Source organism: Geospiza fortis, unplaced genomic scaffold, assembly GCF_000277835.1.
Source record: "Geospiza fortis unplaced genomic scaffold, GeoFor_1.0 scaffold111, whole genome shotgun sequence".
NCBI lineage: Eukaryota > Metazoa > Chordata > Aves > Passeriformes > Thraupidae > Geospiza > Geospiza fortis.
The window spans coordinates 728,816-753,486 of NW_005054321.1; the positions used below are offsets into that span (position 1 = coordinate 728,816).

The window sequence follows — 24,671 nt, forward strand, 5'->3', positions numbered from 1 at the left end:
TGTAGCTTGATAAGCAACCCTTCTGCTCATTCATTGGTCATTCACTTATGTGAACATTAGAAAATAATGCTGTTTTACAGAAGAAAAATTATTTGACATTAAAAGTAGTTTAAAAAGGGGAATAGAAACCTGTACAAAGATATATTGCAACAAACCTCTATATTTAATGTATATTCTAGTTCAGTTTTCTGAGAGTATCAGTTTATGGATAGTCTGTTATATATTCATGCCTCTACAAATGAGATACAACATGATTATTTGCATATTTCATTCTAATTCAGAATGCTAACATACTTTTGATTTCAGCTGAAATTAAAATTTTGGTTAAATATAGAGTTAAGACCTATGATTTAAACATTTAAAACATAATACGATAACCCATCTCAAGGTACACATGACAATGAATCAGAAAGAAGCCCTGAAATTGTTTCATGTGTTCATTTTATTCATAAATAATTCAGACAAATATGTCTGAGTATATGAAATAAGAGAAGATGCCTAAACTTGTACAAGTAAAGGGTCTCAATTCTGTAAAAAGGATCAGGATAGTGGCTTTCTCTCAGAAATAAGGCTGCACTGGTCCTGCCAAACTTTCCACAATTTTTTTCTTCTTTCTGTGTCTTTTCAAGAATACAGTTTAATTCTATGACACAATCACTTAGTTCAGATCTACTATGCAGATATTTTAGTGAGGATATGTATTAGAGTTGAAATATATGGAATCTATCTGTCTTGCTGCTTATGTATAGTTGTACTTTAAATACATATACAAAAATACAGTAACACAGATTTTGAAAGATAATGAAATTTTTGAAAACATAAACATAGTTCTAATGTGATAAGGAAAACAGTGCTGCCCAGCCACACACATGCAGAGCTCTCTTCAATGTGTCTGCTAATAGAAAAGGACAAGCAGGTCACTTTGCTTACTTTTGTCTCCTAGAGAGAAAGAAAATGGACAAGTCATGACAGGAGTATCCATACCTAAACATCTGGTCTCAATTCCTCTCCAGAGTCCAGATGACAGACATTCCCTCACTGCAGAGCCAACTAGCATGTATCCTGAGTCACAAGTAAATATAGCTGTAGATCCATATGTGATTTGAGTTCCAATCTTATTCCCATTTGGAGGTGTAGGAAGTTCTCCACAGGAAATAACTTCATGGCAAAACAAAAACAAAACCAAAGTGTACTGCTGAGAATCACAAACACCCAAACAATAATTCCTATTAACCAACAATACTTATCAACCAGTCAATCAAATAAATAAATTTCACACCTTGAAGCATTTTGGAGAAAACTGTGGAAATCATGGATTAAAAACCTGAAAACAAAAACTATTCCTTCCCCAGAAATTATGATTAAAAGAGGGGGAACAACGATTGAAATAATGTCTGTAAAGTTAAGAAAGGCACTCAGAACACTATTGAATGCTGTTTGATTACCTTGGCTTAATCAAGTACATTTTCCATACTGGAACATCACAATTGCTATCAGATTTAGCTATGCTTCTTTGGGAAGGGGCCATTTTGGTCTTCTAGATCATAATGAAATGTCTTCCCTAGCATTCACATATTACAGTTTTATAGAGTGAATGATATTGATGGAATTTATTGCTATTTTTTTACAATTGAAACATCTTTTCAATCAAAATAATATTTTTCTCTGTCAATTTTCTTTTATTAATTAACAAATCTAATATATTAGTAGTACATAGGAGGTTGAAATTAGGTAGCACACTTTATGCCTAGAAGAAAGTAAGTCATAATATTTCAAACAAAGCTTCTCAAAACATAGCTAAAAGTTGTTTGCCTTTCAAAGTAAAAAGAAATACAAATACAAATTTAGTATGTAGAGTACATATACAGAGATAGAGATACAGACAAATACACGTATTTTTAACACTAGTAGAGACGAAATATTGCAATTAACTTTTTAAAATTCTCTAAATTCTATATTCAATTTCCAGTTCTAAAGAACTCAAAATCAAGGTTAATTTCCAGTATAATTAATCTGTGTTTGAAAATGCATTTTTAAACCTTTTTTTCATATATATTGTCAATAAATTACAAATATATTTTGAGCCACAGTTATCTGGCTTATTTACAGGCTTTTTTAGATATCTCTGTATTTATATAAAAACATGCAGATACACACATTTTTGATGCAGGAACCAAAAGCACAGTTGTATCCCACTCTGTCAGAGGATATGTCACACCATGTGCCATAAAGAGAAAGAGTTTTGCAGCTTCAAAGCGTAACCAAAACCCCACAGTTTTCAAAAAGAGATGTCTAAATGTAAATCTATAAAGAAATTTGCTTTTCACAGCAGTAGGGGAGGGAAACACAATGATAGCTACATCTTTGGTTGGTTTAAATATCTGAATATTAATTACTTATTTTTTAAAAATTATCTATTGCAGTTTACCAGCAAACCAGCTAATGGTAGGAATGATGTGGATATGTGCAAATGCACACTATGTGGTAACTACCATAAAGGAGAGATTATTTTATTTATCAAGTGTGCAGACAGGATACAAAGGTTTTGCATTTTTTAAGACTTTACAGCATTCCTGACTTAAAATAAACATATAGGAAAATATGTTCTTTGTACCTTTATAAATTTAGGGACCTTTAAACTCCAGAAGTGTGCCTACAGATATGTTCTTGTCACCAAATCTAATGTATTATACTTGTAAATAACAACCTTTAGGATACCCTAGAATTCCAGCCAAGAAACACTTTTTCTGATTTACAGTTTTTAATACTAAATTAGTTCATTTCTAGTTCATCCAATAAAATATTTTTTCCTGAAATCTGAAGATAAAAGAGGTACTCACTTTGGCAGTAAGGCCTCTCATTTCTCCAACTCCAGGTGCCATTAGCAAGGCACTCAATAGACGCCGGTCCCAAACCATAATACCCAGGATCACAGCTGAAAACTACTTTTGTTTTATACTCATAGTGTGAACCATTCACTATTCTCCATCTTCCATGTTCCAGGGTAAAAGAATTGATGCTCGGACATGTAACAACTTCCAAAATAACAAAAAGACATAGTTTGGTGGCTTAGCACAGGCAGATTGGGAAAATCTGTACCATTATTAATAAAAAAATATATTTTAAACACAGTGACATAATCTTTGAAAACTAAAGCTGTACTTGAAATCCGCTGTGGTTAGAGGGCATGAGTTGCCTCATTTAATTAATAATTACGCAGAAAGAGAAGGGATTGTGTATGCAGAGTGATGCAGTTGATGTAGATAGGAGCTATACCATGGTTGAATTCACTGTAGATGGACCTTCCATGACATTTTACATAAGGCACCAGAATCTTTATTAAAATTTTAATTACATTTAAATGGAGAAATTATTTTTCTACCCAGGTAAACTTCATGAGATATGAAAGACTTCTTTGAGAGGCTGTACATTGGTACATTGGTGACAGAAAAAAATAATATCCAAATATAGATTGATTTTTTAACAGCTATATATTTTTGTCTCATTTCTTAATTCTAATTCTTCCTTCAGAAATGGAACAATAACATTCTACAACACTAATAGAATAAAAAGTAGTGTAAGAAGCATAACAATTTTTCCCACTTTGTTTTTCTCTATTTTCAGTGGTTCTTTAGAAAGAGAAAAATTCATAACAGAATGAAATTTTCAAGAACAAGGAGAAAAAAAAGGAGAAAGGGGAAATCCTTAAAAAATACTCCAGTCTTAATTTGCTTTCATTTCCAAAATTCATTTGGTGAGATAATCCAAAAACCTAATGTGCATGAGACCCTGACATCCCTGTATCACTCTTGCAATCACCTGGGTTTTCATATCCCATTTCCCATTTGTAATTGCTGATATCCACATGATTTTGGGAGTTAAATGCATTTTCCCTGCAGTGATGTTGCCCCAAATTTAGATGGTGTAGGACTATAATGATGGGATGAATATAAATAATAAGCAGCAGTCTCAAACAATTATCACAGGTTTTGCAATTCTGGATAGTAAAAAGGGTGTGCTAACGGTACATGAATTATGCAGCTATAACTGAAGAGATGACTTTTGTAGAAAACCTCTGAAACCATTAACTTTGATTTAACTGTAAATTAATTATTAGCTTGATTGTGTTCTATAAGCTCTAGCATGTTTATTCTGCTTATGCTGTGAAGTTTCAGCATGTCTTAGTTACATATCCTTCATATGTGTATTTCATAATAATTGAACACCAGCAAATAATTCATAGATTAAAACAACCTGAAGATGAGCGTTTAAGTCATATGAAGATTTGTGCCATGGATAAATAAAAAAATGTACAGACAGGTTTTTACTCACCAGAGATTTCTTACACGTTACTCACCTACACAGCGAGGTGTTTTATTGTGATTGCTCCAGGTACCATCGGGCTGGCAGACTGCAGTAGTAAGCTCTTTGGCTGATAGCCTGTATCCATCATTGCAAAAATAAGTAACACGGGTGCCAACCAAGTAATCTGTCGTTAATATCCCACCATTTAGTGGAGCTTTAGGAATTCCACAAGATATTGCTGAGTAGAGACAAAGTATTTTATGTCCTCAATATAAGTTTCCATTGACCTCGGAGAGCTTATGCATTGTAAAATCACTAATCTTAAATTAATGAAAATTAATTTTTACCTCATTAATGTGAGTTTTAAGCGTGGAAATAAATTTTCTTAAAATTTTAGGGAATTGAATCCAATGAAGCTTTTGAATTTTGATGGAGAAAGTAAAAAAATTAGAATAATGGTTCATAACTCTGCAGCTAAGAATTCAAAATGCAGATGATAATAAAGAAAAGGGAATAGAAAATATCTGGAAAAAAATATGACCAGCATGGTTGCATCAGTAAGGCACCAGTCTGGGAAACACACTTGCTGTGTTTCTATGTCATATGATTTATGTTCAGATTTCTTCCATTGGTTGTACTTTGTGACCTCTGGCAAATCACTAAAATTACCTTTCAACATTCTATTTTTTCCACCTGGAAAGCAGAAAGAAAATACCCTTTTGAAAATATTCAATCATAGAATCATAAAATGGCCTAGGGTGAAAGGGGCCTTAAAGATCTAGTTCCAATCCCTCTGCAACAGGCAGGAACATCATTTACTACATCAGATGGCTTAAAGTCCAGTCCAGCCTGGACTTGAACTCTTCCAGGCATGAGGCATCTACAGGTCCTCTGGGCAAACAGTAAGGAATTCTCTCCTGATGTGTAATTTGAATTGATCCCCTTTTATTTTAAAGCCATTCCCCTTATCCTATCACTGCATACCCTTGAAAAAAGCCCCTCTCCATGTTTCCTGTAGGCTTCTTTTAGCCCTCGTCTTTGTAATCTGTGACTTGTGAAGCAAGACTGAAGCACTTGTCAGTGAAGACTTTCAAAACCTCTGCTGAGTACCTCACCTGTCTCCTTGTCCCAGGTAACCAAGTGTCCTGTATCCTTCTGGACAGGGCTCACGATTTGCCTAGTCTTCATTTTATCACCAGTATATTTTTAGAAGCTGTATTTGTTGACAACTGTGGACAGATTTATTTTATCAAGGCTCTAGCTTTCCTAACCTGATCCACAGCTGCTTGGACAACTTGTCTGTATTCCTCCCAGGATGGCTGCCTTCATTTCCACCCTCTCCAGGCTTCGTTTTTGTATTTTGTTTTGTCCAGGAGCTCCTTGCTTATCCAGGCAGGTGTCCTGAAATTTCTACCTGGTTTTCTCTTTGACAACATTGAGGATGCAACATTTCTGAGCTTGGGAGAAGTGATCCTTTGACTATTAACCAGTTATCTTTGTCTATAAAGCCTTAAATCTAAGGCTTTATTCCATGGTACTCTACAAAGGAAATCCCTGAAGTGGTCAAATTCTGCTCTTCTGAAATCAAGGCTAGCTAGCATTCACCCTGCTCTCTGCTCTAAAGGTTTTGTACCCTAGAATTTCACAGTCATTGCACCCTTCAGCTTTATATTCCTCATGAGCCCCTGCCTGTTGCTGAGAAAAAGATCCAGCATAGCACTTCTCCTTGCTGGCTCCTCTATTTCTTAGAGAAGAAAGTTGAAAACTGTAAATAAAAGTATAAGCTACTATTTTATTTCTTTTCTTTAACAAAAATAATGTACCAAGAGAAGACCTGGTTCTAAATAATTCTCTGTCTGTTTTGGGACTAAAAATAAAAGCTAACCCCTTTCCACATTCTGAAACCATATATCTAATGTAGGTCAGATAAAAAAAAAAAGTGGAAAAAAAAGGGCTTAGACATTTAAGTCTGAAGTACATTACTTTGAAGTCACATCTTGAGCCTTAAGAAAGTACCTATCATGCCCACAGAGGAAGGTTAATCCTCTCAGACTATGTATAAATACTTGGGGAAAAAAAAAGAGTGCAATCTATTTTTGCCCCTACTGGGAGCTGATCTGACATAAAACTGATTTGCTTCATAAGCAATATAACAGCTGTGTGGCTCAGTACCAAAGCTAATAATCACAGCTAAGACACAGGTAAAGCACCAATCCTATAACAACTTGCAGAACAGAGGCATAAGAATCAATGTTAAAATATTCTTCCATTGCCATAAAAAAAAACCCCTTGCATATTACATGGAAATTCAAGAAAAAGAAAAATCAAAAACCACAGTACAGACACACTCTGCTGAAACGATCACAGAAAAATATTTCTAATTTGCTATCACCCTGTCTTGGCAACCATAAGAATATATACCTAATACTGTCACAGTATCTATTGGCAAGGTGAGACAAACACACATTTAGAAAAAAAATGAGAAAACTCTGATTAAGAAATTGAAGATCCCAAGAAACTATAATTGAATTCAAAGCTCTAGAGGGTATGAGGCCATGACCCCAGAGAGATAAAAAGTGACAAGTTAATTAAACGAGAATATTCCCCTTCCATCTATTATTGAACATCTGATAAAACTACTATTTCACTTGCCATCACCAAAGAAACAACTTCTATGGCACTAAAATGAAAATATGTGACCATGTTTATTCTTAAATTCCTCAATAGCTTGGATTGCAGATTAGGCAAATCTATCCATTCCAAGATGATAGCTATATGCTTGTATAACCAAGTAACACTCTTTACTGCATAACTGGCCTAGCTTAACCTCTTCCTTCAGTAGCACACTAATGATAATAAAAGCTTTGAGACAATTACAAGAGTTGTCTGAACAATGTTCATTGTGTCACGTCAGGGCTAGCATTCAGCAGTGCCAAAAATTAATACACACTTGCAAAATAATTGTAACATTTGAACAGCATTGATTACAATCCTAAGCACCAACAAATTCTACAATATTGCTTATTCACGTAATGGACATAATTCACATCCTGTGTCTTTTACCAGTCAGTAAAATATATATCAGATACATTCTAGTTGCAACCTGAGATGTTTTATATCTACCATTGAGATTAATTACTCCTTCAGTATTCAAAAATCTCCATTAGGACTTGATAAATTTTGAGTCATATTATCCATATTAACAATAATTCTAGTGGCACAAAAAAAATATATCTGTCCCTTAACCATAATTTTTAATTTTTTAAGAAACAAGATGCAAGCGAGCAAGGCATGATAACAGACTTTTATATAAATAACAGATCTCCCAAAGGTCACCCAATGACATTTTAGTTTACAACAGTTTTGAGCTGAATTTCACATTTGTGGAAACTTGCACAGAAAAGTTGTCCAGAGAAGTTGTGGATGCCCTGTCTCTGGAAGTGCTCGAGGCCAGGTCGGACTGGCTTTAAGCAACCTGGTTGAGTGAACAGTGTTCCTGCTCATCCCAGAGGGATTGGAACTACAACTCTAAGGCCCCTTCCAAGTAAACCCTTGTATGATTTTATGAGAATTACCTTTTAGTTAGGGGAAAATGTAAAAAAAATCAGGAAAATTTATTGCCACATCAGATACTTTGACAGGAAAAAATGACAAATAGGAAATATCCAAAATTCCCTAAAAATAGAACTATCACAGAAATGTTTGGTCACTATATGTCAGCTTAGGCAACATTGTTAATCAAACTGAAACATTAAAATCTATTCCTTTTTCACAAACTTTGGAACATAGTTCCAGTTCCAAAAATATACATTAAAAATATACCCACTCCTTGGAAAACTATAGTCATATTAGTTCTCAAAGAAGACCAGCATTTTGAAGACTTATGTGAAATTTCAGAAATAGTTATTGGACCAAAATGAAGTTCTTAAATATTCTTCACTGAATATTAAAGCAGTATTTTTTGTATGTCAGTCTTATTAGCTGCTCTTGAAATACTGTTTCTTAAAAGTACATTTGTTTTTACGAGGTTGAAAAATTTTGGCACAGAAGTAGGAGCCCAAAACATTTCCCTTCTATTCATTTTAAGTCAGAAAAGAAAAAGAAAGTTTCTTAGAGTGTATCTTTTTTTAACAAAAGAATTTACCTTGACAAGCTGGGACTGGAACATCCCAGGAGTAATACCCATAAGGAGACTTCCTGCACACGGCAGTACTTTTCCCAATGAGCCGAAAGCCGCGGTCGCAAGCCCAACGGACCATGCTGTTGAGCTGTCCGCCTGTCTGACTGACAATGAAACCGTGCGGGGGCGACTCTGGGGTGCTGCAGTAGAGAGCTTGAAACATAAATATTAAAGGAATAAAATATGTGTTCAGAATTCATGTAGCAATTCTTGAGAAATTCTTGTTGAACTCAGTGGACATTTGATCGGACACTGAGAAACCATTGCTAAAAGTTGTATTTTATGTATAATAATGCATACATTGACCAATTTCACAAAAGATAAAGGTAATAAAAATAGATCTTTATAAGCTTGCAGTTTCAGTAGACTCCCAAAAAATGAAGTGATAGTTCACTTTTATAATTGGCTATAGCTTTGAGGTTTGGGGTTTTTTTACCATCTTCTTTTGAAATCAAACTACTGAACTTTAGTTTATGATGAAATTTATTGCAATTGTATATATTTCAGTAGTATATAAATTTTTGAAAGAGGGAAATAACTAGTACATCCTGAACATAACTCTTTTTAAATAGCCCTTTTTTCTGGTCCTATATAAGTTCTTTCATTTAAGTTCTGTAATACACTGAACTGAAATAAAACATAAAAAATATATTTTAATGATATTAATGACTATCACGATAAATCCATGGCAAAAATACTGCTTTTAGTTTTGTTGATTTATTTAGAACACTTTAAGTTTTACAGGAGTCTTATCTAGAGACTATGAAAAAAAATCATAACTCAATATGAGAGCAAAAAATATCTATGAGTTACAGTTCTTGTAATCTGAAATTATTTATGTACTTAACAACTCTGACATTAAATACTGGTTACTTAGTATGTTTCCTTTATCTCACTTGTTTATTGAGTACCAAGTAATTTAGGTTTGGCTATCTTGTCATAGGAATGGACCAGAAGTCTCTTATAACCTGGTAACCACTTTAAGATGAATTTTGTGTATGCAAAAGTTTAACTTGGTCTCTGATTAATTTGATTAATAGCTGCATGCCATGAAGAGCCATTTCCTTTTTGTTGGAAAGAAAACTGTCCTGTCAATGTTTTTCTCATGTGAAAGCTTCCTCTGGCCAGAATGTAGTCATATGGCTACTTGTTTACAAAAAATATTTATTAAACATATTAAAGCAAAGAGCAGAATCAGAACTACTGCTGTATCTTTCAGACCACATACTATGAAAGTATTTTCTTCCTTACAGTAAATGTCTCCTGACTTACACTTTTTGAAAGAACCAAATATACAGAGACATACCACTATTTTTCTGTGTGAAACAGACCACTAGAAAATATTTCCTGTCTGCCTCTCAACAGTTCTCTCACTGTCTAAAAGACTTTGAAGAATTTTCTCTTCTTTCTCTTTTAACAGATCCAAAATGGACTACAGGAAATGAAATTCAATAGCATATATTATTTTATGCCTAGTAAACAGTGAATTTTACCTAAGGAACAACAAATATTTTAAGTCTGAGAAAACTGTTCTCTCCTAAAGGGAAAGATGGAACTGATGTATTTGCAGTATATATGATCATAATTATTTTTCTCCAATCGTGAAGGAAAACCAAAAAAAAAAACAGCAGAAAGACTTTTATACTTATTCTTTATTTTTTTATCCACCTTGTGAAATGAAACCACTTTCATGCCAATAACTTCTCTAGAATCTACAGATACTATCCCCAGTACTCTTCCTTGTGTGTATTTCATATTTTTGGTCATCATAAAAAAAATTCAAATATAGATTTTGTGCAATTACTGTAAATCGCAACAAATCTACTTTAGCTTAACTGATTAAAAGATTTTCCAGTAAAATAAATATTATATAATAATTCTGTAAAAGCAATTTCACTAAAATCTAACTTTGTAAGGTACCATTTCCATACACTATTCATAAATATGTTAATTTGAGTTAATAACACATAAAATACTGGCTTTGACATACAAATTTATCTCTTTTAATGTTGACTGCTGCCTCTGTCGAACCTTAAATTAAAAAGTTCAACTCTTCAGGGTATTATATTTTTCCACTTTATAGCTGTTCGCTCCTGCCTTGTTGCAATGCTTTCCCCTGTCCCACCAAAATTCTTAAAGATGAATTGCATAAAGATCTTATTAGAAAAACATCCTAGTATGAAGAGATACTCAAGTGCAAATAAGTGGGATGGAGAAGGGGAAGCTGCTTCTTTTATCTTTAGTACTGCCTCATGCCATTTTGAAGCCCTGTCTTTTATTAATTCTCTACAGAGCACATGTGTGGGGTTTTTTTTTCCTCACAAGATGAGGGTCATTAGATTCATATATATAGAACAGATTGGATTTTCTCTGAGTTTGGTTAATTAAGGATACAAACATAGCTTATATTACTCTTTTCACATAAACAAATGTTCCACATTGAAATTTTATGCACATTATAAAAAGTCACATTTGCATACCTATATATCTTATCCTGAAACCTTTTTTATTGGTGCCATGATCTGCTGACCACCGGAGAAATACTTCATGGCCATTGCTGGTTATATTTAGAGAAGATGAATAGTCCCCACTGAGAGATATGAGCAATGGGCTATGACTATTTGGTCCTTGGTACAAAGGAAGGAAAAAAGAAGAAGGACAAAAGGAGTTACAAAGTTTAAAATAACATACAATAAAATGTATACACACAATTAACATACATGCAAAACTTCCTTCAAGCAAATGGCAAATTAATTTGAACTAAAAAATTGAAATACGTTATAACTGGAAGTTATATATTTGCTCAAAACAAAAATTATTTCTAAGTATAGCATACAGTACAATTTTAAAATAAAGTAATCCAACAGTTCTTTTTATCATAACAAATCAAAATAATTGCCTAAGATTTTTTTATACTGAAAAATTATGATATGCATAAGTGATAATTATTAGACAGAAGCAATATAAAAAACCCAGTGATATAGACAAGGTATCATCCAAAGTTATGTATTCTATAGTTACCATCAAAAACCTCAAGTATATCAAATTCCTTTTCTGTCTGGAAGAATTCAAAGAACATGCTGATATTATAACCCTTTTCCACAGTAATGGTCCATGCACACATCTGGAGGTTTGGGTAGCTGTCAGGATATCCAGGGCTCAGTATTACGCCTGTTGAATCCAGACGCATTTCATTGGCTGGACAGAGCACTGTGAAACAGAAAAATTGGCAAAAAAATCTAAAGCCCATTATTTGTATTTCATGTGATTGATGAGATTTTCACGAGTTTTAAAGAACAGCATTACTCATTCTATTTCCTTAAATTGAGAAACATGGTGATTTGAAATATGATGAAATTATTTAATTTTGAATTTATCTGGATTCACTAGGTCTACAAGAATACGCATCTCATTAAATAGAAATAGTTGATATTGCCATGTTATTGGAAGTTTTTTCAAAAAATATATTTGCCTCATTATATATGAACAAATGCCTTCATTATATTCAGAACCTAACACTGCTAAACAGAAGCTTTGAAATCTTTTTATACTGACAACTAACTCCTACATGAAAATGAGTTAGTCCTGAGTTACACGAGAAAAATAATAGGATCTAAGTTTTCTCAAGACCATTGGAAATAAAATTGTCTCATTAATTACGAAAATCAGGTTTTATGTTGTAAAAGTTATTGAATTATAAAGAGAGATAAAGAACACAGGAAAGCAGAGAAAGGGAGAGAAAAGGAGTATCTTCATAAAAAAAAACTTTGCAAGAACCATAGAATATTTGGGTTAGAAGTAACCTTTGATGATCATCTAGTCCAACCCTCTTCAAATGCATCCAAACTGAACTTGAAAAACTGTATCTGCCCATATATTTTAAAAACATTTGTATCTTGGTTGCAAATTAGCCTCTAGTTGCTAAACTTCAAGAGTTGTTTCTCATGACCTGTTAGTTTCAATTATTCAAGAAGAGATTGAATACAGCACCTCCAGCCCACTTAACAAAACTCTCATGGCTGGAATCTGGCTGTCAAATTACAATGCTGTGCCACTTGTGACACATATCTCAAAAAAATGAACAAAGTAATCCTCTCAGCTTTATACGTACATATAGTCATATATTTATATAAAAAATGTGTGACAGGGAAAGCATAACAGTAATCTGGCTACACTCTTTTATTTGCAGATGATTTTGCCTTACAAACTGCCCTTAATTTCAGGATATTCTTAAATTCAGGATAATTTTCAACTAAACATCCCCCAGGAATTTTATAGAGAATTTAAAGACTTGTTTCTGTTAAACAGATTCTCTTGGAAATCAGGTAGCTAAGTTTCACATGAATCAGAGAAAATATTATCTGAGATATAGTTAAGAGATACCATTACAGAATTTTCTCAGGTTCCCCTTATTATGATACAAAATACAGTTTGAATCTTCTTACTCTGAAATTTTCATTTTATCCTGAAAGTAGAAGCTAATTTAAAAGAAAATTAAGGGCAAAGTTACATGCTTTGTTTGGACAATATTCTATTTTAACTAAATAAGTTGATAAAAATTGGCTAAACTTGTGGAATTCAGTGACTATTTTCACACCTTAAGGAAATCTGCAAGAATTTTAAGAAATGTTCATCCAACTGACACACACAAGAGAAAAAACAAAGAAAAAAAATTGACATAGTTTTAACTAGTACTAAAAGTGATGTAAACTAACCTGAAATAATTTAAATTACCACATAAATATTAAATATAGTTTGCATCAATATTTTTTTAGGAATTCCTCATTTGTCTAGTATATCTTTACTGCAATATATTAGATTCAAGACTAATGTTAGTCTTATGTTACTTAAATTTTGCTCAGCAGCATTCTTCAGATTTACTTATGGATTAATTTTGAAAGTAGGTATTGGTTTATTTCAAGCCAAAAATTAAAGAAAAATTCAATCAAATGCCAGTACACTGCCTAAAGCATATAAGATATGCACAAGGTTAAAGCATCAGGAATTAACAGTATTAAGTTAAAAAAAAACCCATACGCTCTACCCAGTGAAAAGAATTAGTACACTAATACTAATATGAACCAACAGAAGAACTGAGACTTTTCCTTGAAAGTGACTCTTACATAGTGTGTTATACTCTGCACAGTGAAGTGTGCTATCTTATCCATAGACCAATGTGATGTACTAAAATCATGAAAGACAGAAATTTTTTGGCATGTATTTTTGCTGCCTTTAGGTTCCACAAAGCTCTCTCTTCATCTTTTGTTACAGAAATTGAACTTGTATACTGTGATCTTCAAACTTAGACATCAGATAAATAAAGATAAAAGAAAATATACTGCTTTCTTTTCTAGGTTGCCAGTAGGACTGGTCATTTTTAGCACAATTTGACAAATTCTTTTGCAATTTTCTTTTTAATTTTCCAAATCTAATTCTGAAGACCATGTTAATTTCATTCTGCTTTAAACAGAAATTATAAGAGTATAGATTTAAAGTTTAACTTTGGAACCAATGTTTAGCATTCATATCTGACAGATAAAAGATTAGCTACGGTAAATGAAGTAATCATTCCTGAATTTTTGTCTTGGGTCTTGCATTGAATACAAATATGCCTTCAGCAACACACACTGAGAGAATGCTTCAGGATCAACACATATGTCCTATTTACCCTATCAAATATTGCATAGTTTTAACATTTAAAGCAATGCCTGGAGGTTTTTCACCTATTAAATGCTATACGTCTGCCAAGTTAGGATTTAAATTTAAATTGGGGTGTTGGAAGCTATTTCTAGACATATTTGTATCTAACTAAATGTCTAGATTTTCAGAAATTATCAGTGTAAAAGTTCTTATGAAGTTCATATTTCAATTTCACTTTGCATTTTTAAGAACTACACTTAGTGCTGTGAATGATTGACTTCTGCATAGTTTTGTACATAAAATCAAAGTAAAACAACTTATTCAGTTATAAGAGTAACTTCCAGCTTTCTAGGAATCGAGGAAAAGAGTATAGAGTAATTTATACACAATTTTTTTTAATTTACAGCTGAAAGCTTAAGTGAATAATATAGTAATAATAAAGTCCTAAAAATTAATATGCTGATGTTTAATTTCTTAACATCTATATTGTGAACCATTTCATAATTTTAGAAAATGCTTAGAAACAGTAAAATAACAAAGTTTTACTTGTAAATTTACTAGATTTATTCATAATTAATTTACTATTGCCCAATGAATTTTTCATAATGAGTGTTTTATGGATTTGTTAATGAATTAAAATTACTGTAGAAGGACACAGCAAAACATCAGATTGGTAGAAAAAAACAGATGGCAGTATTTTTCATATAATACAACTGTAAATCAAATACAGTTATTGTGACTGATTTGAAAAAGTATTTTAATCCTGATGTAGATGTTAGAATATTAAGCTCAGGAACAGATGGATCACAAATGTATATCACAGAAACTAGCAGAATTCAAAATGGCTTTTGTTTATATAACTTATACTTTTATGAGGCTGTGGTGTTTTGGTTTGGTATTTTTTTCTTGAAAAAGCCTTATCATACATGTTTATAACTCTAGGTCCTTATTTATCTTTCCAGATATAAATGGAAGAATTAGTAGCAAAACATGAACTCATGCCCATTGCTGGAACTGCAAAGAGATTCCATTTTTTAATGAAGCATGTGCAAGGCTGATCTTCATTTGTTCCCTAACCAGTTTGGGATGAAAGAAATAGCTCTTTTTTTTTTTTTCTTTTATTACAGAAAATCTATATTCTACCATAATACATCAAATTTCACCTTAATAAATACTAGTTTAAAGTGTGATGTTAGTGCCTGGCAGGACTGTAATCGTTTTGATCTTAACAATGAGATGGCATTATCTCTGTGTTTTCAGTTCTCAATAAGAGAAAAAGTGAACAAACACATGCATGCAGACACACACACACACACATGCATATGCAGAAAACCTTTTTTTTGGAATATACTGAATAAAAATGCAAGTAGTTAAAACTGCACTGAAAAATAATTTTGTGTGCTCGTTCATCCAAATCCATGCTATGTTAATTTAGCATCTTTTAGAATTCCCATATAAATTTTCATACTATTATGTTGTAGAGAAGTGAGTCTTATTATTTACCAGACTTCCTAAAAAAAATAAAAAGGAATAGTAAAATTATTTTCACAAAGTAGAGTATCAGCCCTTTCAACTTGTGAAGTTCATTGAAAGTATTAATATCTGACATACATGAAACAAACCAAAGATACATTAGGATAAATCATCAAAAGTCTGAAATAGTTTCAGTATGCTGTCTTATATAAAGAGATGCAGAAGTTATTTAAGGAATCACCACTGAACTGGTATGGCAGCAGGAAAATAAAAAGGAAAAAAACCTTGACAGGTAGGTGGTGCTCCATCCATCTGAAGCCTTTCCCCTAGTCGGCATGTCAGAATCTCATTACCAACCAGCGTAAAGCCTGGCTGACACTGGTACCTTATTATGTCTCCTGTTCAGAAAAACAACACAGGGCAAAACACACAAACAAAATAAGCATTAAACAGCAACTAACTGGGACTTTTAGCTTTGAAAACATTATTGATTAATGAAGTTTCTTACCACCATATTATACAATGGGCTAAATGACCTCTGGCATAAACAACTTTCATTAGTCTAAGAAATGTGGTAAATGAGCTTTGTGTTGCACACTGTGCTGCATCTATCATTCCTTTCCACCACATTATTTATTAGATAGTTTGCTAAGTTGTCTGGGTTTGACTGATGCTATGTGAACCAAATGTCCACAGAGCTTTAAGCAATATAATTTATAGGATAAACATTATGGAACTAAATAAAGGTCTAAGATCAAGTCAGTAATTCATACAATCCTGAGGGAAAAAATTAAGTAGTAAATGGATTTGTTGATGTTATCTAGGTCTGGCACTCTGAGAAGAAGAAATTTTCATTTCTTAATTAAGAAACCAAAAATTCATGTAGTTTTATGCACCAATAAAAGTAAAAATCTGCATATTCCAGAAGTTCTCTTTGGCCCATATTACAGGGAGAAAAGGAAAAAAAAAGTGCTTTCTCTTTGTCACCTATATAACTAATCATATATTGGTGCATATACTAAAAAAAATTATTTTCTTTGCCATAACGTAGCAAAACTATCTCACCAGACATCTCAAATCAGATGATAAATCATATTTCTCTGAAATATAAGTGGCTAAGTAATATTATTGACATGTCTCAGAAAGTCAGAATATCACCCCCTTCTCTGATCCTCATAACTTTTACAAATTTGATTTTACCTTTTAAGTCACAGAACCTTAATTCTGGCATTGAATATACCATTGTCTACATGTTTTCTTATGCTTATGGGTTGTTTGTTTGTTTCAATGTAATATAATGTTTTATATTAAATACTATGAAAAATGTATTTTAAAATTAAGTCAATTACAAAGTGTTATTGTATTACTTATATGCTATCTCTGAAACATGAATGATTCAGGATGCATAAGAAAGAGGAATGATTTCTTAAAAAATGTATTTTCAAATAATCTAAAATATTACAAGTATGATTTCCATTCTGAAAAGCATCCTGTGCATAGCAAGTTTATTTCATAGATGAATTTTGTGCTTTTATTTTATTTTATTTTAATATTACCTATTTCAAATTCGTCATCCTCAGCTAGAATTTCAGCATTTGGTACATTTGCTGGAGGCTGGCAGACACGGAGCTGATAGGCTATAAACAGGAACAAAGCACAGTTGACATTGTCAAACATAGTTATCATAGCCATGCAATAACAGATTTAATATCCACATTAGCAGGATAAACATAAAAACTCAATTTATATTGAAACTTTCAAAAGAATCAAAATAAAGGAAATGAAAACATTGGAAGTTGTGTCCGTATTCTCAATTAGTTATTTAGTTTTAGTGGTGAAATCCTCTTCATAAATAACATAAGAAGTTTAGAAGTGGCTGCCAATTTTCTCATTCAAGCAATTCTAGTCAAAAAGCAAATAATTTTGTACTTTTCAATCATTGTTTTGCTTGTTGGTTTTTTGTTTGTTTTTTTTTTCATGATACAATTTTACTTTTGAACTCTTCCACTTTTGAAACCTTGCAATAAATGCAAGTTTTGGAATCCCAAAGAATCTACATGGAGGCAGCATAACTAGACAGAAGCATTTTGAATGTGAAATTTCCTAATAAATAAACAGTTGCGGAGTACACATATGCTGCAGATAGTGTCAGAGAATAATCCTGCTTTCAAAATTCTCATTTGAAGTTTCACACAAAATAATGTTCTCAGATTTAGCACATTATGCAACAGCCAGGCAAGACAACCACATCAAATAAATAAAAAATAAGTAGGAAGTGTGTGCAGAAGTGGTGCAGACTGATTTTTCCCCCAGAGATCCAATGAAAATGGGCCCATGTTTGGAGACAGACAAAATACAATCTGATTTTAATTCAATTAGGACAGAAATCTGGTAAAAGAAATCACTTTGATATATTTTTACCTAAAGTGGAGTCTTTTCTGTGTTAAAGTGTATGTTCAGGATGAAGTATGCTTGGTTTTCATTAATATTACATTTTCATACAGCATTGGTTTATAGCATTTCTCTTCAGCAAAAAATACCATCTATTTATAGCAGATGACAGTTCAGCTTCAGTAATACACATTCTTGGTTGCTTTGTGTGATTAGATCCTTTAGTACTATAATTGGTCAACTTTTGAAAATCATAAAATTTTTGCCATAAGCAAGACCTTTTGTTACTAATGAGTCACCCTTATTTGATATCTTCCTATTACAACTTTTCCTCACTCAGGTAATGAAGATCTACTTAAATCAGTGAGTCAGAAAGCCAAACCAATAAAACACACCAATTAAACATGAAACAGCTGTGCTGTTTGCCTCTTAAGAAAAATAATTATAAAAATCATGAACATAATTAAAAATTTATTCAATAAAGAAGTCATACAAATTATCTCAAATGTCTCTCATTTTAGGGTAACATGAGTATCATTAATTTTAATCCTAAAATCATTTATTTTAAATAAATTTGACTCCTTGCATTTCTTTGACTCCTTCACTGCCTTTCCTTCATTACTATAATTTTTGTTCAGCTGATATGAAGGATCACAGACTCCAAGATAGAGAGAGATTTATTTGTCTTGACAACATTAGCACAAAAATAGTTTTAAGTTTCTTTATAAGTAATCTTTGTGCTGCTTGGTTTGCATCTTTATTGCACATTAGAGCCCACACCTGTGGTATGAAAATTTTCACAACAAAAGAAACAAGCAAAAGGAGATCTTTAGAGACAATTTAATACTAGCAAATTAGTGGACCAGAAGAAATAGTCTGAAGTTACTCCACATGAGATTGGATATTAGTAAAAATGTGTTAACCAAAAGGGCTGCCAAGCACTGGAACAGGCTGCCCAGGGAAGAGGAGTCACCATCACTGAAGGTATTTACAAGACATGTAATGTCCTATTTATCAGCATGGTTTAGTGGCAAAATTGGCAGTGTTGGGTTTGTAGTTGGACTTGATGATCTAAAAGGTCTTTTCCAATATGAATAATTCTATGATTCCATGAGCATTTTAGTATATGTTTGGTCATATATTGATATATTAGTAGATATCCATACATATGGACTCATTAATGAATACAAAATGTCATTTTGTCGTTTGCAATTTGATACATGTAATATGGATGCCAAGATTTGGAATGGAAATTCTGATCCCTCTCTGCGTAGCCCTGCTGGAGTCTCTATTCCATAATCAATTGCTGGTGGTTTTTTTCATTGTAGGCTTTATGTATTTTTCTGTTTTGCTTTGCGTAGCTTAAAGTTCCTCTAAGCCCGTCAATTCTGTCTATCTGTACTCACCACTGTCTTTAATAAGTCAAAAAGAAAATCTTCTAGTCACAAAATTTGACCACCATCCAGAAAATAGGATGTAGTGTGTTCAAATTTCCTAGGATGTCCAATCCAATGGGCATTCACAAAGCGCCTCAACCCACCCTTACTTCTTAATCTTTTTCCTTGTAATTATAGCAATGTACAAGACACTTGGTCACAGAGGGTCTGGATGACTACAAAAAGAGGTAGAATTCAGTGAATTAATTCATACACATTTTCATTCCGTCAGCATTCAATTCAAGGGCAGATTAATGTTAACTACACTATGTTGTTCACTATCATTGGACTATACAGTGTAGTAAACAATATATCATAGGTATAGTTCACTATCATTGGTATCGCTACAAAAACAACAGTTCAAAATATCCAAATTTCAAAAAGAAATTTAATGTCCTCCAAAAACATTTAGGTTTCAAAGGAATTTTAGAAGCATTGTAAAAAGTAAAAGAATGTGCACCTTGAACTTTAGGGTCTTGATGCTGCCTTCTTTGTTCATGTCTCATCATAGTGCAGTCTTTTTATTTTGTTTGACTAATAGTAAATTTAATATCTGGTCAAGAAAATAAATGATTTTTCATCATTGACATTAGTCTTTCATATGTTTGCATTACCCTAGCAGTGGTCAGTCATATTAATAATAGCAACTCTTCTTAGAAAAAGCAACTGATTTTTTTATCGCTTGTCCTCCTCCAGTGACCAGTAAAAACAGTGAAAAAGTTTAATTTATCACACTTACCATGATAACTAAGTACAAAGAAGCCACTGGTAGTAAAGTCACTGTGAAACTTTATCAGAATCTGATTGGAAGTGCTATATACTGATTCTAGTGCAGTGTTGCCACTAAATTGTCCAATTTGAGGGGAAGTTTGGTCTGGTCCATCCCTATGAAAAACAAACAGAATAATTTTTTTTCTTTCTTTGGTCCAAAAATTTAATATGATTTCTCCAAATTTCAAGTGAATGCAGTAAATTTTCCCTAGATTACACTAAAAGGCATGAGACAACTAAAATAAGATAAACCAGACAACAAGGGCTGAAGACCTTCTCATATCCTGTATATGGACTGAATACTAATTCAACCACCTTTTGAAAGTCAAATTCTTATTTTTTAATAAAAATTTCAGCCAATTCAAAATTACTGAATTTGTGATTGCACTTCATCTTCTTGCCATAACCTCTTATCACATTTTTGTATCTCTACGTTGAAATGTGGCTATCAGAAAATAAATGAAATTAATAACTGTTCATGTCCACCACTATTTTGAATCTGATAATTTATAGGAAAATTAAGAGCTAAATAGTGTTGTTATAATTAATTAAAAGAATAAATTAAAAATACAAGAATGAATATCGTCTTTGGCAAAAATAAACCCAAAATGCTTACAGACTGCTGAATACAAGATTCCCCTTGAAAAGTACATGTTGACATTAATAAATGCACATTTTATTTGCAATGTTTATTCTAAGTTACTTTTAGATATGCTATATTGTCGGCAAATTTTAACCTAGCTTTTCCCCCCTAATTAATAGTTTTAATGTTATTATTTATAGTTTATAGTATATATGGATAGATAAGAATTGATTTAACATTTATTTTTATGAGTGATTCAGAGTTTTCTCAATCAATGTGTTGCTCTGTTATGAATTTTATATAAATGGTCATGTTTTTTTGATTCAGGTACTGTCATGGTTTACCACTACAGGTAGGTATTAATATAATTTTTGGTAGCTTAAACCAAAACTCAGTATGATACACAGCTGAATGATTTCTTGAATCCTTCTTCATATGAATGTACTGATATAATTTTGTACTATTTATTATGATTTTGACAATACATGTACTGCTCAAAAGATCATTGCTACCTTATGGAGAAATGAAACACTCATTTCAATAGAAAAATTAAATCAAAGGTAGTACTAAACAACAGTGGAATTGTACAGAGGACAGCATCATGATACAGGAGTATTAAATGCTCATCCTTATTTCCTTCCAGATTAGAATGGTAAAATAGCAAGCAATAGATGTTTAAATTTAAAGTTGCTTTTTTTCAATAATTACTAGCATAATATATTTTTAAAAGCCCAAATAAAACTATGGATATATTTTATTTTGAAAATTTTGTAGTAATATGTTTGTCCAAATTATAGCACATTGGCCCTTTCCCTTCTGTTTTAGCAAGGATGTTGTATGCTTTGAAGCATTTGAATTGTGAATAAAAGGGGTTTTTTTTGTATTGGAAACTGCTATAAAATTTTTAATAAAAAGTATCCCAGAAATGGTATAGGCTACATAATTAAATAGCCATCATGTATACCATACAATTTTTACACATGTACACATGTACAAATGAGGACTAAAACCATTAAATGTCTTCAAATACATGGTGGAGGCATTAATGTGATAGGCTGCTGCTGAGGGTCATCATGCAGGGCCATGACAGACATGGATTCAAGTACACAGAGAATAGAATTCTGTTTACAGTTATTGTAAGCTCAATTCTCTTTGTCACAGCCAAATCAAAAAGAGCCTCTCATTTTATGTACTCATAGGAATAAAAGAAGCCAACTTGGAAGAAATTGATGAAGTGTTGCCCTACTTTAGTTTCAAGTAGCCTTTCCTAAAACACTAATACATACATCTGAAATTCCTTATCACTCCTTTCTTAAGTAGTATTTCTCTTGATTGTTGATGAACTATTATAGCATACCTCTGTATGCTTTTCTTTGTTGGCAAACTGAGAAACACTATTATTGTTTTTGATTTCTTGTCCAGTGCTATCTAGAGAGAATGGTCCATTGGAAACATGGATTGGTGCAACTCAGTCATTTCTCCTAGAGAGAACACCAGTTTCAAGGGGAAAATCACAAACATATTCTTTTAAATTCATTTTTGGTTATATAGTGTCATGTGAAGATTAAATAAATGCCAAAAGTGTTTTCTTACCAGACAGTTATGAAATCATATATTGGCTCTGTTTGGAGAACTGTGAAATTGATGTAGATTCCATTCCCAGGTGGTACTCTTACAAGCCAGAAACAGTCTTGAAAGTTTGGATACTCATCAGGGTATCCTGGAGAGTATATGGTGCCATTCATTGCAGTTATGTTTCCTCCACACAGAGCTATAAAAAAGACATTTTTTTAAAATAGCCAGTAAATGCTTTTTTGCATTTTACTTAGACTATATAAAAGCTCTGGTTTTGAACAGATTTGGTACGCTTAATTCATTGCATATGACCATTCCTGTGCAAAGAAAACAGATTTTATTCAGCTTTGTGCAGAGTCATAAGTCTATTTTGACAGTATTTGTCAAATATAAAAGTAAAAAAAATCATTCTGATACAACAAATACTATCAGAAATGGAACTGAATAAATATATATACATATAGGTGGAAATTCACTACACACCTGAAAATGACATTGTTAGGGCTTTGTGTAAATTTCAGCTAGAAATCAGCAACAAATCACACTAATTAATTTTGGTTGCCTATCTTCTAGTGACCATAATTTCATGTATGGTCACGAGAATATAGCCAACTAAAATTAACACATGAAAGAAGGCACATACAAGGTTGAGGCGTGGGTGAAGATTAGAGGAACTTCAAAATTCAAACATTGTGTCCAACTGTATGAATAGTAATTTTGCATTTATGGATATAAATTCTGGTAGATAAAGTAAGAGTCCTCTCTGTAACACATGTGAAAAAGTAATTTTAGACATCATACAGTGCAAGAGTGACCATACAGATTCTGGACTTTTATAACTCTCTATTTCTGGAAAACTATTAGTCCAAACTAGATTATTTTCTCCCTTCAGATTTCAGATGTATGTTGAATATGACACCACCTGGTTATTACAGAAGAGAAATGTTATACAAGCCTAGCTCTAGAAAAGTAAGCAAAGCTTAAAATTGTATAATCAAAGAAGCCCTGCTTGTTTTAGAGCTGTGATCTTTGGTGCTGAACTGTAGGGTAAGAAGCGATGCACAGTGACATTTCAACCATTCAGACTCAACAGCTTGGGCACTGCTTTTCTTCAGCTTTAACCTTAAACGCTCAAGGAGGTTTGAGCAATACAGACAGAAATGGTTTTGCAGCCAGATCTTAGGGGAGTGAAACATGGTCTGATGACTGTCAGGGAACAAGACTTGGAAAAGGAGAGGAAACAGAATCCGAATAGGTTAAAGCAAGGAAGATGAGTTTAGAAGGGTCAGAGAGTGTTAGATGATGTGGAGCACAGGTTAAAGGAATATTAGGTGCATGGGGATGCAAGAAGAGAATAAAACTGTTCAAACAGAAGTAAGTTTAGTCCTGTTTAATTCAGATTGTCCGCTTCAGGAAATCTGAGGAATTAAAAAAGCCTTGGTATATCTTGTCTTACAATAAAGACATGAAAGCAAATACAAATTCAAGACATGCTGTGTATTTCTCATACTAGGTGTACACGAAAAAGCCAACTTAATTTTAATGCTTTTGAACACAAAGCCTTTATCTTAAATCAAACCAAGTGAAACTAGAAGATAACTCATTATCCTTTTCCTGCAACAATAAAACAAAACAAAACAAAAACCCAAAAAAAACCTCAAAAATATCTGTAGCATATAAAAATGTCACAAACCCTTTACTAAAAATACCACAGTAAGTATTAGCACAAACCCCCATGTAATTTAAGAAATTTGTCTAGTGGTTGAGTAGTGTTGACAGTCTGTAATCATGCAGAAAACATGCATCTTAGATCTCTTTTATCAAGCTGATGGATTTTTTAATCTTTATTTTTCATATCAAATTAAGTAGAAACAAAGAACATTCAGCTACTGTTCAGGAACTTCATCAAAATTGATACTCAGAGAAACAACATGCTTTGGACATCTTACAATTTTCTAATTAAATTATTAGTTCCAGTAAGGTATTTCAAAGAAACAGAATCTCTGCATTCAATAAATTGTTTTGATTGTGAGGCACAGAAAATACAACAAGAACTAACTAACAGGAAAAGCTAAGTGTTTAGCAGTTAAGACATGAACTATGAAGGCATTACCATTCCACAAGGTCCAGAAAATGGGTGGTGAAATTTAATTATAATGAATTAATTTCTTCCCCTTTCAAAAAAATAGACAGTGTAGGTGTCATATGTCTTTTATATTATAAGGCTTCCCCTTCTGAATTCAGTACCAGTTAGGTCCTAAATTTACCTACCAAATCCCCCCCAAAATTCCTAAGGTTCACTTGAGTCCAGCAGGAA

The 24,671-nt window shown here is 32.6% G+C and overlaps 1 protein-coding gene across 1 annotated transcript in view; it reads right to left on the reverse strand.

Moving 5' to 3' along the window:
* Positions 1-24,671, reverse strand: part of CSMD3 (CUB and Sushi multiple domains 3) — a 576,871-nt gene that overhangs the window by 65,018 nt on the left and 487,182 nt on the right. The window contains exons 45-54 of the mRNA XM_005420686.3: positions 22,373-22,550; positions 20,165-20,310; positions 17,155-17,235; positions 15,883-15,996; positions 11,507-11,695; positions 10,966-11,112; positions 8,450-8,638; positions 4,358-4,543; positions 2,841-3,035; positions 985-1,158 (exon numbers count right to left, since the gene is read on the reverse strand). Of these exons, the coding sequence (XP_005420743.1) occupies positions 985-1,158; positions 2,841-3,035; positions 4,358-4,543; positions 8,450-8,638; positions 10,966-11,112; positions 11,507-11,695; positions 15,883-15,996; positions 17,155-17,235; positions 20,165-20,310; positions 22,373-22,550 (1,599 nt within the window). The remainder of the gene's footprint in view (positions 1-984; positions 1,159-2,840; positions 3,036-4,357; positions 4,544-8,449; positions 8,639-10,965; positions 11,113-11,506; positions 11,696-15,882; positions 15,997-17,154; positions 17,236-20,164; positions 20,311-22,372; positions 22,551-24,671) is intronic.